Here is a 12,732-nt window from a genome sequence, read left to right as displayed (position 1 = left end):
ATAGCCTCCACATTGACTCTGTACCGGTACCCCCTGTATATAGCCTCCACATTGACTCTGTACCGGCCTACCCCCCTCCTGTATATAGCCTCCACATTGACTCTGTACCGTAACACCCTGTATATAGCCTCCACATTGACTCTGTACCGTAACACCCTGTATATAGCCTCCACATTGACTCTGTACCTCCACATTGACTCTGTACCCCCTGTATATAGCCTCCACATTGACTCTGTACCGGTACCCCCTGTATATAGCCTCCACATTGACTCTGTACCGTAACACCCTGTATATAGCCTCCACATTGACTCTGTACCGTATTGACTCTGTACACCCTGTATATAGCCTCCACATTGACTCTGTACCGGTACCCCCTGTATATAGCCTCCACATTGACTCTGTACCGTAACACCCTGTATATAGCCTCCACATTGACTCTGTACCGTAACACCCTGTATATAGCCTCCACATTGACTCTGTACCAGTACCCCCTGTATATAGCCTCCACATTGACTCTGTACCGTAACACCCTGTATAGAGCCTCCACATTGACTCTGTACCAGTACCCCCTGTATATAGCCTCCACATTGACTCTGTACCATAACACCCTGTATATAGCCTCCACATTGACTCTGTACCGTAACACCCTGTATATAGCCTCCGCATTGACTCTGTACCATAACACCCTGTATATAGACTCCACATTGACTCTGTACCATAACACCCTGTATATAGCCTCCACATTGACTCTGTACCGTAACACCCTGTATATAGCCTCCACATTGACTCTGTACCATAACACCCTGTATATAGCCTCCACATTGATTCTGTACCGTAACACCCTGTATATAGCCTCCACATTGACTCTGTACCATAACACCCTGTATATAGACTCCACATTGACTCTGTACCATAACACCCTGTATATAGCCTCCACATTGACTCTGTACCATAACACCCTGTATATAGCCTCCACATTGACTCTGTACCATAACACCCTGTATATAGACTCCACATTGACGTCTGCCTTTTCATCTGTCTTTGCTGTCAAAAGCATCCCAATGTTGTTTTGTATCTCAAGAAGTGGCATACCCTCTTGGGTGTCGGGTAAGGTAAGGTAACGACCTGAACCGGGGACTGGAAGGGCGCAAGTTGTCAGCATTGTTGTCCGTGCACTTCACATTTCAAAAGAGGACCAAGACCATCTGTCCATCTGATGTCCATTTTTCCCCCTTTGGTTCTGGAAGTTTCCATGTAAGACTAGCTAGTTTTTAAGCTAGCTAGCTGATCTGGCTATCTAGTGTCGTCGCTAACTTAAGAGTTTTAGAGGTTAATAACTTGCAGAAAGTAATCAATTACTTTGGTTAACAAACTAATTCATATTCATACAGGGTTTTATGGCCTTAGAAATGACCAGATGGTCATATATGGGTGAGGAAATCAAATAATTCCTTCAGCAACCAAAAAGCACATCTGCGCTGACCGCCATCTTGTGCCTCGTAATGAACAGTCATTTCACCTGTTTATGTTAATCCCACAGCAGGTAACCTGTCAATAAGCACACTCCCTTTTTGTATTTAGGGTGCATGCCTACTGAAGACGTTTTGCACCACAACCACCTCAACAATGACCTCTCGTATCTTGTCAAGTAGCTTTTATAGGCTTCCTTACAGTTTCAAGTATGGGGATTAAACCATACGCATCTCACATTCACAACGTTCTCAATCTCCACTATTTCAGGCTGCGTGTAACAGAACAACCGGAACAGAACAGAGCTGAAGATTAGATGGACAGGTGTGGAGCAGCTAATCATGACTTAAGTCACTGTCTTTAAAAGTCTTAAATCAATTAAAGAAAATGTATGAGATGTAATCTCGGGGAAACCCTAACCACCCCCTCCAGGTTTGCAGGTGACATACTGAGCGGTGGCCGGGCGTTGCTAGGCGAGGACAGCTCGGTCATGGCCCGCATGCAGAAGAAGTTTTGGAAGACGAAGCAGGTTCTGATCAAGGCCACAGGGAAGAAGGAGGATGAGTACGTGGTGGCTTCTGATGCCGACCTCGACGCCAAGCTGGAGGTAGGACCCTGACCTTTAACCCCTAACTCTAACGTGGTGGCTTCTGATGCGTGGTGGACCTTCCCTGAACTGGTGGCCTCGACGCCAAGCTGGAGGTAGGACCCTGACCTTTAACCCCTAACTCTAACGTGGTGGCTTCTGATGCCGACCTCGACGCCAAGCTGGAGGTAGGACCCTGACCTTTAACCCCTAACTCTAACGTGGTGGCTTCTGATGCCGACCTCGACGCCAAGCTGGAGGTAGGACCCTGACCTTTAACCCCTAACTCTAACGTGGTGGCTTCTGATGCCGACCTCTGGAGGTAGGACCCTGACCTTTAACCCCTAACTCTAACGTGGTGGCTTCTGATGCCGACCTCGACGCCAAGCTGGAGGTAGGACCCTGACCTTTAACCCCTAACTCTAACGTGGTGGCTTCTGATGCCGACCTCGACGCCAAGCTGGAGGTAGGACCCTGACCTTTAACCCCTAACTCTAACGTGGTGTCTTCTGATGCCGACCTCGACGCCAAGCTGGAGGTAGGACCCTGACCTTTAACCCCTAACTCTAACGTGGTGTCTTCTGATGCCGACCTCGACGCCAATTTTATTTGTATTTATTTCACCTTTATTTAACCAGGTAGGCTAGTTGAGAACACCTTTATTTAACCAGGTAGGCTAGTTGAGAACACCTTTATTTATCCAGGTAGGCTAGTTGAGAACACCTTTATTTAACCAGGTAGGCTAGTTGAGAACACCTTTATTTAACCAGGTAGGCTAGTTGAGAACACCTTTATTTATCCAGGTAGGCTAGTTGAGAACACCTTTATTTAACCAGGTAGGCTAGTTGAGAACACCTTTATTTAACCAGGCAGGCAAGTTGAGAACCCTGGTCCTTCTGTAGCTCAGTTGGTAGAGCATGGCGCTTGTAACGCCAGGGTAGTGGGTTCGATTCCCGGGACCACCCATACGTAGAATGTATGCACACATGACTGTAAGTCGCTTTGGATAAAAGCGTCTGCTAAATGGCATATATTATTATTATTATTATTATTAGAACAAGTTCTCATTTACAATTGCGTACAGGTCGCAATGGTGGGTAGTATATGGGGCTTTGGTGACAAAACAGATGGCACTGTGATAGACTGCATCCAGTTTGTTGACTAGGGTATTGGAGGCAATTTTGTAAATGACATCGCCAAAGTCGAGGATTGGTAGGATGGTCAGTTTTACAAGGGTATGTTTGGCAGCATGAGTGAAGGATGCTTTGTTGCGAAATAGGAAGCCAATTCTAGATTTAACTTTGGATTGGAGATGTTTGATATGGGTCTGGAAGGAGAGTTTACAGTCTAACCAGACACCTAAGTATTTGTAGTTGTCCACGTATTCTAAGTCAGAGCCGTCCAGAGTAGTGATGTTGGACAGGCGGGTAGGTGCAGGTAGCGATCGGTTGAAGAGCATGCATTTAGTTTTACTTGTATTTAAGAGCAATTGGAGGCCACGGAAGGAGAGTTGTATGGCATTGAAGCTTGCCTGGAGGGTTGTTAACACAGTGTCCAAAGAAGGGCCGGAAGTATACAGAATGGTGTCGTCTGCGTAGAGGTGGATCAGAGACTCACCAGCAGCAAGAGCGACCTCATTGATGTATACAGAGAAGAGTCGGTCCAAGCTGGAGGTAGAACCCTGACCTTTAACCCCTAACTCTAACCTGGTGGCTTCTGATGCCGACCTCGACGCCAAGCTGGAGGTAGGACCCTGACCTTTAACCCCTAACTCTAAAGTGGTGTCTTCACCCACTGTTACTCAGAGAGAGTGAGAGTCTCATGTGTCCAATTATCTCTCTGTGTTACGAACTGAACCACACGTTCTGTTTCCTGTCCAATTATCTCTCTGTGTTACTAACTGAACCACACGTTCTGTTTCCTGTCCAATTATCTCTCTGTGTTACTAACTGAACCACACGTTCTGTTTCCTGTCCAATTATCTCTCTGTGTTACTAACTGAACCACACGTTCTGTTTCCTGTCCAATTCTCTCTGTGTTACTAACTGAACCACACGTTCTGTTTCCTGTCCAATTCTCTCTGTGTTACTAACTGAACCACACGTTCTGTTTCCTGTCCAATTATCTCTGTGTTACTAACTGAACCACACGTTCTGTTTCCTGTCCAATTATCTCTCTGTGTTACTAACTGATCAGAGTAAGATAGCTCTGCAGTTCTGTCTGTATAGTACATTAGGACCCACTGCTACTGTCTGGCTGGATGGACCCACTGCTTCTGTCTGGCTGCCTGGACCCACTGTTACTGGCTGGCTGGACCCACTGTTACTGTCTGGCTGGCTGGACCCACTGTTACTGTCTGGCTGGCTGGACCCATTGTTACTGTCTGACTGGCTGGACCCACTGTTACTGTCTGGCTGGACCCACTATTACTGGCTGGCTGGACCCACTATTACTGGCTGGCTGGACCCACTGTTACTGTCTGGCTGGCTGGACCCACTGTTACTGTCTGACTGGCTGGACCCAATGTTACTGTCTGGCTCGCTGGACCCACTGTTACTGGCTCGCTGGACCCACTGTTACTGGCTCGCTGGACCCACTGTTACTGGCTGGCTGGACCCACTGTTACTGTCTGGCTGGCTGGACCCACTGTTACTGTCTGGCTGGACCCACTGTTACTGTCTGGCTGGACCAACTATTACTGGCTGGCTGGACCCACTGTTACTGTCTGGCTGGCTGGACCCACTGTTACTGTCTGGCTAGACCCACTGTTACTGTCTGGCTTGCTGGACCCACTGTTACTGGCTGGCTAAACCCACTGTTACTGGCTGGCTAAACCCACTGTTACTGTCTGGCTGGACCCACTGTTACTGTCTGGCTGGACCCACTATTACTGTCTGGCTGGCTGGACCCACTGTTACTGGCTGGCTGGACCCACTGCTACTGTCTGGCTGGATGGACCCACTGTTTCTGTCTGGCTGGCTGGACCCACTGTTACTGTCTGGCTGGACCCACTGTTACTGTCTGGCTGGCTGGACCCAATGTTACTGTCTGGCTGGACCCACTGTTACTGTCTGGCTGGCTGGACCCACTGTTACTGTCTGGCTGGCTGGACCCACTGTTACTGTCTGGCTGGACCCACTGTTACTGTCTGGCTGGACCCACTGTTACTGTCTGGCTGGACCCACTATTACTGTCTGGCTGGCTGGACCCACTGTTACTGGCTGGCTGGACCCACTGCTACTGTCTGGCTGGATGGACCCACTGTTTCTGTCTGGCTGGCTGGACCCACTGTTACTGTCTGGCTGGACCCACTGTTACTGTCTGGCTGGCTGGACCCAATGTTACTGTCTGGCTGGACCCACTGTTACTGTCTGGCTGGCTGGACCCACTGTTACTGTCTGGCTGGCTGGACCCACTGTTACTGTCTGGCTGGACCCACTGTTACTGTCTGTCTGAACCCACTGTTACTGTCTGGCTGGCTGGACCCACTGTTACTGTCTTTCTGAACCCACTGTTACTGTCTGTCTGGCTGGACCCACTGTTACTGTCTGGCTGGACCCACTTTTACGGTCTGGCTGGACCCACTGTTACTGTCTGTCTGGCTGGACCCACTGTTACGGTCTGGCTGGACCCACTGTTACGGTCTGTCTGGACCCACTGTTACTGTCTGGCTGGACCCACTGTTACTGTCTGTCTGAACCCACTGTTACTGTCTGGCTGGCTGGACCCACTGTTACTGTCTGGCTGGACCCACTGTTACGGTCTGGCTGGATCCACTGTTACTGTCTGGCTGGCTGGACCCACTGTTACTGTCTGTCTGGCTGGACCCACTGTTACTGCCTGGCTGGACCCACTATTACTGTCTGGCTGGACCCACTGTTACTGTCTGGCTGAACCCACTATTACTGGCTGGCTGGACCGATTGTTACTGTCTGGCTGGACCCACTGTTACTGTCTGGCTGGCTGGACCCACTGTTACTGTCTGGCTGGACCCACTGTTACTGTCTGGCTGGACCCACTGTTACTGTCTGGCTGGACCAACTATTACTGGCTGGCTGGACCCACTGTTACTGTCTGGCTGGCTGGACCCACTGTTACTGTCTGGCTAGACCCACTGTTACTGTCTGGCTTGCTGGACCCACTGTTACTGTCTGTCTGGCTGGACCCACTGTTACTGGCTGGCTAAACCCACTGTTACTGTCTGGCTGGACCCACTGTTACTGTCTGGCTGGACCCACTGTTACTGTCTTGCTGGCTGGACCCACTGTTACTGTCTGGCTGGACCCACTGTTACTGTCTGTCTGAACCCACTGTTACTGTCTGGCTGGCTGGACCCACTGTTACTGGCTGGCTGGACCCAATGTTACTGTCTTGCTGGCTGGACCCACTGTTACTGGCTGGCTGGACCCACTGCTACTGTCTGGCTGGATGGACCCACTGTTTCTGTCTGGCTGGCTGGACCCACTGTTACTGTCTGGCTGGACCCACTGTTACTGTCTGGCTGGCTGGACCCAATGTTACTGTCTGGCTGGACCCACTGTTACTGTCTGGCTGGCTGGACCCACTGTTACTGTCTGGCTGGCTGGACCCACTGTTACTGTCTGGCTGGACCCACTGTTACTGTCTGTCTGAACCCACTGTTACTGTCTGGCTGGCTGGACCCACTGTTACTGTCTGTCTGAACCCACTGTTACTGTCTGTCTGGCTGGACCCACTGTTACTGTCTGGCTGGACCCACTGTTACGGTCTGGCTGGACCCACTGTTACTGTCTGTCTGGCTGGACCCACTGTTACGGTCTGGCTGGACCCACTGTTACGGTCTGGCTGGCTGGACCCACTGTTACTGTCTGTCTGGCTGGACCCACTGTTACTGTCTGTCTGGACCCACTGTTACTGTCTGTCTGAACCCACTGTTACTGTCTGACTGGCTGGACCCACTGTTACTGTCTGGCTGGACCCACTGTTACTGTCTGGCTGGACCCACTGTTACGGTCTGGCTGGACCCACTGTTACGGTCTGGCTGGACCCACTGTTACTGTCTGGCTGGACCCACTGTTACTGGCTGGCTGGACCCACTGTTACTGTCTGGCTGGACCCACTGTTACTGTCTGGCTGGACCCACTGTTACTGTCTGGCTGGACCCACTGTTACTGTCTGTCTGGCTGGACCCACTGTTACTGTCTGGCTGGCTGGACCCACTGTTACTGTCTGTCTGGCTGGACCCACTGTTACTGCCTGGCTGGACCCACTATTACTGTCTGGCTGGACCCACTGTTACTGTCTGGCTGGACCCACTATTACTGGCTGGCTGGACCCACTGTTACTGTCTGGCTGGACCCACTGTTACTGTCTGGCTGGACCCACTGTTACTGTCTGTCTGGCTGGACCCACTGTTACTGTCTGGCTGGCTGGACCCACTGTTACTGTCTGGCTGTCTGAACCCACTGTTACTGTCTGGCTGGCTGGACCCACTGTTACTGTCTGTCTGGCTGGACCCACTGTTACTGTCTGTCTGGCTGGACCCACTGTTACTGTCTGTCTGGCTGGACCCACTGTTACTGTCTGTCTGGACCCACTGTTACTGTCTGGCTGGCTGGACCCACTGTTACTGTCTGGCTGGCTGGACCCACTGTTACTGTCTGGCTGGCTGGACCCACTGTTACGGTCTGGCTGGACCCACTGTTACTGTCTGGCTGGCTGGACCCACTGTTACTGTCTGGCTGGACCCCCTGTTACTGTCTGGCTGGACCCACTGTTACTGTCTGGCTGGACCCACTGTTACTGTCTGGCTGGACCCACTGTTACTGTCTGTCTGGCTGGACCCACTGTTACTGTCTGTCTGTCTGGACCCACTGTTACTGTCTGGCTTGCTGGACCCACTGTTACTGTCTGTCTGGCTGGACCCACTGTTACTGTCTGGCTGGCTGGACCCACTGTTACTGTCTGGCTGGCTGGACCCACTGTTACTGTCTGGCTGGACCCACTGTTACTATCTGGCTGGACCTACTATTACTGGCTGGCTGGACCCACTGTTACTGTCTGGCTGGACCCACTGTTAATGTCTGGCTGGACCCACTGTTACTGTCTGGCTGGACCCACTGTTACTGTCTGTCTGGCTGGACCCACTGTTACTGTCTGTCTGGCTGGACCCACTGTTACTGTCTGGCTTGCTGGACCCACTGTTACTGTCTGGCTTGCTGGACCCACTGTTACTGTCTGTCTGGCTGGACCCACTGTTACTGTCTGACTGGCTGGACCCACTGTTACTGTCTGGCTGGCTGGACCCACTGTTACTGTCTGGCTGGCTGGACCCACTGTTACTGTCTGGCTGGCTGGACCCACTGTTACTGTCTGGCTGGCTGGACCCACTGTTACTGTCTGGCTGGCTGGACCCACTGTTACTGTCTGGCTGGCTGGACCCACTGTTACTGTCTGGCTGGACCCACTGTTACTGTCTGGCTGGACCCACTGTTACTGTCTGTCTGGACCCACTGTTACTGTCTGGCTGGACCCACTGTTACTGTCTGGCTGGACCCACTGTTACTGTCTGGCTGGACCCACTGTTACTGTCTGGCTGGACCCACTGTTACTGTCTGGCTGGACCCACTGTTACTGTCTGGCTGGACCCACTGTTACTGTCTGTCTGGCTGGACCCACTGTTACTGTCTGTCTGGCTGGACCCACTGTTACTGTCTGTCTGGCTGGACCCACTGTTACTGTCTGGCTGGACCCACTGTTACTGTCTGGCTGGACCCACTGTTACTGTCTGGCTGGACCCACTGTTACTGTCTGGCTGGCTGGACCCACTGTTACTGGCTGGCTGGACCCACTGTTACTGTCTGGCTGGATGGACCCACTGTTACTATCTGGCTGGACCTACTATTACTGGCTGGCTGGACCCACTGTTACTGTCTGGCTGGACCCACTGTTAATGTCTGGCTGGACCCACTGTTACTGTCTGGCTGGACCCACTGTTACTGTCTGTCTGGCTGGACCCACTGTTACTGTCTGTCTGGCTGGACCCACTGTTACTGTCTGGCTTGCTGGACCCACTGTTACTGTCTGGCTTGCTGGACCCACTGTTACTGTCTGTCTGGCTGGACCCACTGTTACTGTCTGACTGGCTGGACCCACTGTTACTGTCTGGCTGGCTGGACCCACTGTTACTGTCTGGCTGGCTGGACCCACTGTTACTGTCTGGCTGGCTGGACCCACTGTTACTGTCTGGCTGGCTGGACCCACTGTTACTGTCTGGCTGGCTGGACCCACTGTTACTGTCTGGCTGGCTGGACCCACTGTTACTGTCTGGCTGGACCCACTGTTACTGTCTGGCTGGACCCACTGTTACTGTCTGTCTGGACCCACTGTTACTGTCTGGCTGGACCCACTGTTACTGTCTGGCTGGACCCACTGTTACTGTCTGGCTGGACCCACTGTTACTGTCTGGCTGGACCCACTGTTACTGTCTGGCTGGACCCACTGTTACTGTCTGTCTGGCTGGACCCACTGTTACTGTCTGTCTGGCTGGACCCACTGTTACTGTCTGGCTGGACCCACTGTTACTGTCTGGCTGGACCCACTGTTACTGTCTGGCTGGACCCACTGTTACTGTCTGGCTGGACCCACTGTTACTGTCTGGCTGGCTGGACCCACTGTTACTGGCTGGCTGGACCCACTGTTACTGTCTGGCTGGACCCACTGTTACTGTCTGGCTGGACCCACTGTTACTGTCTGGCTGGACCCACTGTTACTGTCTGGATTGTATAGTGTATGTACTGTCTGTCTGTCTGTCTGTCTGTCTCTAGTTGTTCCACTCGGTACAGACCACCTCCACTGTTACTGTCTGTCTGTCTGTCTCTAGTTGTTCCACTCGGTACAGACCACCTCCACTGTTACTGTCTGTCTGTCTGTCTCTAGTTGTTCCACTCGGTACAGACCACCTCCACTGTTACTGTCTGTCTGTCTGTCTCTAGTTGTTCCACTCTGTACAGACCACCTCCACTGTTACTGTCTGTCTGTCTGTCTCTAGTTGTTCCACTCTGTACAGACCACCTCCACTGTTACTGTCTGTCTGTCTGTCTCTAGTTGTTCCACTCGGTACAGACCACCTCCACTGTTACTGTCTGTCTGTCTGTCTGTCTGTCTGTCTGTCTGTCTGTCTGTCTGTCTGTCTGTCTGTCTGTCTGTCTGTCTGTCTGTCTGTCTGTCTGTCTGTCTGTCTCTAGTTGTTCCACTCGGTACAGACCACCTCCACTGTTACTGTCTGTCTGTCTGTCTCTAGTTGTTCCACTCGGTACAGACCACCTCCACTGTTACTGTCTGTCTGTCTGTCTCTAGTTGTTCCACTCGGTACAGACCACCTCCACTGTTACTGTCTGTCTGTCTGTCTCTAGTTGTTCCACTCGGTACAGACCACCTCCACTGTTACTGTCTGTCTGTCTGTCTGTCTCTAGTTGTTCCACTCGGTACAGACCACCTCCACTGTTACTGTCTGTCTGTCTGTCTGTCTGTCTCTAGTTGTTCCACTCGGTACAGACCACCTCCACTGTTACTGTCTGTCTGTCTGTCTGTCTGTCTGTCTGTCTGTCTGTCTGTCTGTCTGTCTGTCTGTCTGTCTGTCTGTCTCTAGTTGTTCCACTCGGTACAGACCACCTCCACTGTTACTGTCTGTCTGTCTGTCTCTAGTTGTTCCACTCGGTACAGACCACCTCCACTGTTACTGTCTGTCTGTCTGTCTGTCTGTCTGTCTGTCTGTCTGTCTGTCTGTCTGTCTGTCTGTCTGTCTGTCTGTCTGTCTGTCTGTCTGTCTGTCTGTCTGTCTGTCTGTCTGTCTGTCTCTAGTTGTTCCACTCGGTACAGACCACCTCCACTGTTACTGTCTGTCTGTCTGTCTGTCTGTCTGTCTGTCTGTCTGTCTGTCTGTCTGTCTGTCTGTCTGTCTGTCTGTCTGTCTGTCTCTAGTTGTTCCACTCGGTACAGACCACCTCCACTGTTACTGTCTGTCTGTCTGTCTCTAGTTGTTCCACTCGGACCACCTCCACAGACCACCTCCACTGTCTGTCTGTCTGTCTGTCTGTCTGTCTGTCTGTCTGTCTCTAGTTGTTCCACTCGGTACAGACCACCTCCACTGTTACTGTCTGTCTGTCTGTCTGTCTCTAGTTGTTCCACTCGGTACAGACCACCTCCACTGTTACTGTCTGTCTGTCTGTCTCTAGTTGTTCCACTCGGTACAGACCACCTCCACTGTTACTGTCTGTCTGTCTGTCTGTCTGTCTGTCTGTCTGTCTCTAGTTGTTCCACTCGGTACAGACCACCTCCACTGTTACTGTCTGTCTGTCTGTCTGTCTGTCTGTCTGTCTGTCTGTCTGTCTGTCTGTCTGTCTGTCTGTCTGTCTGTCTCTAGTTGTTCCACTCGGTACAGACCACCTCCACTGTTACTGTCTGTCTGTCTGTCTGTCTGTCTGTCTGTCTGTCTGTCTGTCTGTCTGTCTGTCTGTCTGTCTGTCTGTCTGTCTGTCTGTCTCTAGTTGTTCCACTCGGTACAGACCACCTCCACTGTTACTGTCTGTCTGTCTGTCTGTCTGTCTCTAGTTGTTCCACTCGGTACAGACCACCTCCACTGTTACTGTCTGTCTGTCTGTCTCTAGTTGTTCCACTCGGTACAGACCACCTCCACTGTTACTGTCTGTCTGTCTGTCTGTCTCTAGTTGTTCCACTCGGTACAGACCACCTCCACTGTTACTGTCTGTCTGTCTGTCTGTCTGTCTGTCTCTAGTTGTTCCACTCGGTACAGACCACCTCCACTGTTTCTGTCTGTCTGTCTGTCTGTCTGTCTGTCTGTCTGTCTGTCTGTCTGTCTGTCTGTCTGTCTGTCTGTCTGTCTCTAGTTGTTCCACTCGTCAGACCACCTCCACTGTTACTGTCTGTCTGTCTGTCTCTAGTTGTTCCACTCGGTACAGACCACCTCCACTGTTACTGTCTGTCTGTCTGTCTGTCTGTCTGTCTGTCTGTCTGTCTGTCTGTCTGTCTGTCTGTCTGTCTGTCTCTAGTTGTTCCACTCGGTACAGACCACCTCCACTGTCTGTCTGTCTGTCGTCTCTAGTTGTTCCACTCGGTACAGACCACCTCCACTGTTACTGTCTGTCTGTCTGTCTGTCTGTTGTTCCACTGGTACAGACCACCTCCACTGTTACTGTCTGTCTGTCTGTCTCTAGTCTGTCTGTCTGTTACTGTCTGTCTGTCTGTCTGTCTCTAGTTGTTCCACTCTGTCTCTAGTTGTTCAGACCACCTCCACTGTTACTGTCTGTCTGTCTGTCTGTCTCTAGTTGTTCCACTCGGTACAGACCACCTCCACTGTTACTGTCTGTCTGTCTGTCTCTAGTTGTTCCACTCGGTACAGACCACCTCCACTGTTACTGTCTGTCTGTCTGTCTGTCTCTAGTTGTTCCACTCGGTACAGACCACCTCCACTGTTACTGTCTGTCTGAACCCACTGTTACTGTCTGGCTGGCTGGACCCACTGTTACTGGCTGGCTGGACCCAATGTTACTGTCTTGCTGGCTGGACCCACTGTTACTGGCTGGCTGGACCCTGTTGTCTGTCTGACTGCTACTGTCTGGCTGGATGGACCCACTGTTTCTGTCTGGCTGGCTGGACCCACTGTTACTGTCTGGCTG

At 51.7% G+C, this 12,732-nt stretch overlaps 1 protein-coding gene across 5 annotated transcripts in view; it reads left to right on the top strand.

The window, feature by feature from the left end:
- ical1 (islet cell autoantigen 1-like) overlaps positions 1 to 12,732 on the top strand; it is a 61,814-nt gene that overhangs the window by 5,312 nt on the left and 43,770 nt on the right. For 4 of the 5 annotated variants that reach the window (XM_046336332.1, XM_046336328.1, XM_046336329.1 and 1 more), the window contains exons 2-3: positions 1,741 to 1,794; positions 1,903 to 2,077. In XM_046336332.1, the coding sequence (XP_046192288.1) occupies positions 1,787 to 1,794; positions 1,903 to 2,077 (183 nt within the window). In that variant the 5' untranslated portion in view covers positions 1,741 to 1,786. The remainder of the gene's footprint in view (positions 1 to 1,740; positions 1,795 to 1,902; positions 2,078 to 12,732) is intronic. The other variant, XM_046336331.1, reaches the window with a different exon arrangement.

Source organism: Oncorhynchus gorbuscha, unplaced genomic scaffold (genome assembly GCF_021184085.1).
Source record: "Oncorhynchus gorbuscha isolate QuinsamMale2020 ecotype Even-year unplaced genomic scaffold, OgorEven_v1.0 Un_scaffold_1024, whole genome shotgun sequence".
Lineage (NCBI taxonomy): Eukaryota > Metazoa > Chordata > Actinopteri > Salmoniformes > Salmonidae > Oncorhynchus > Oncorhynchus gorbuscha.
This window is presented reverse-complemented; position numbering and strand designations above follow the sequence as displayed.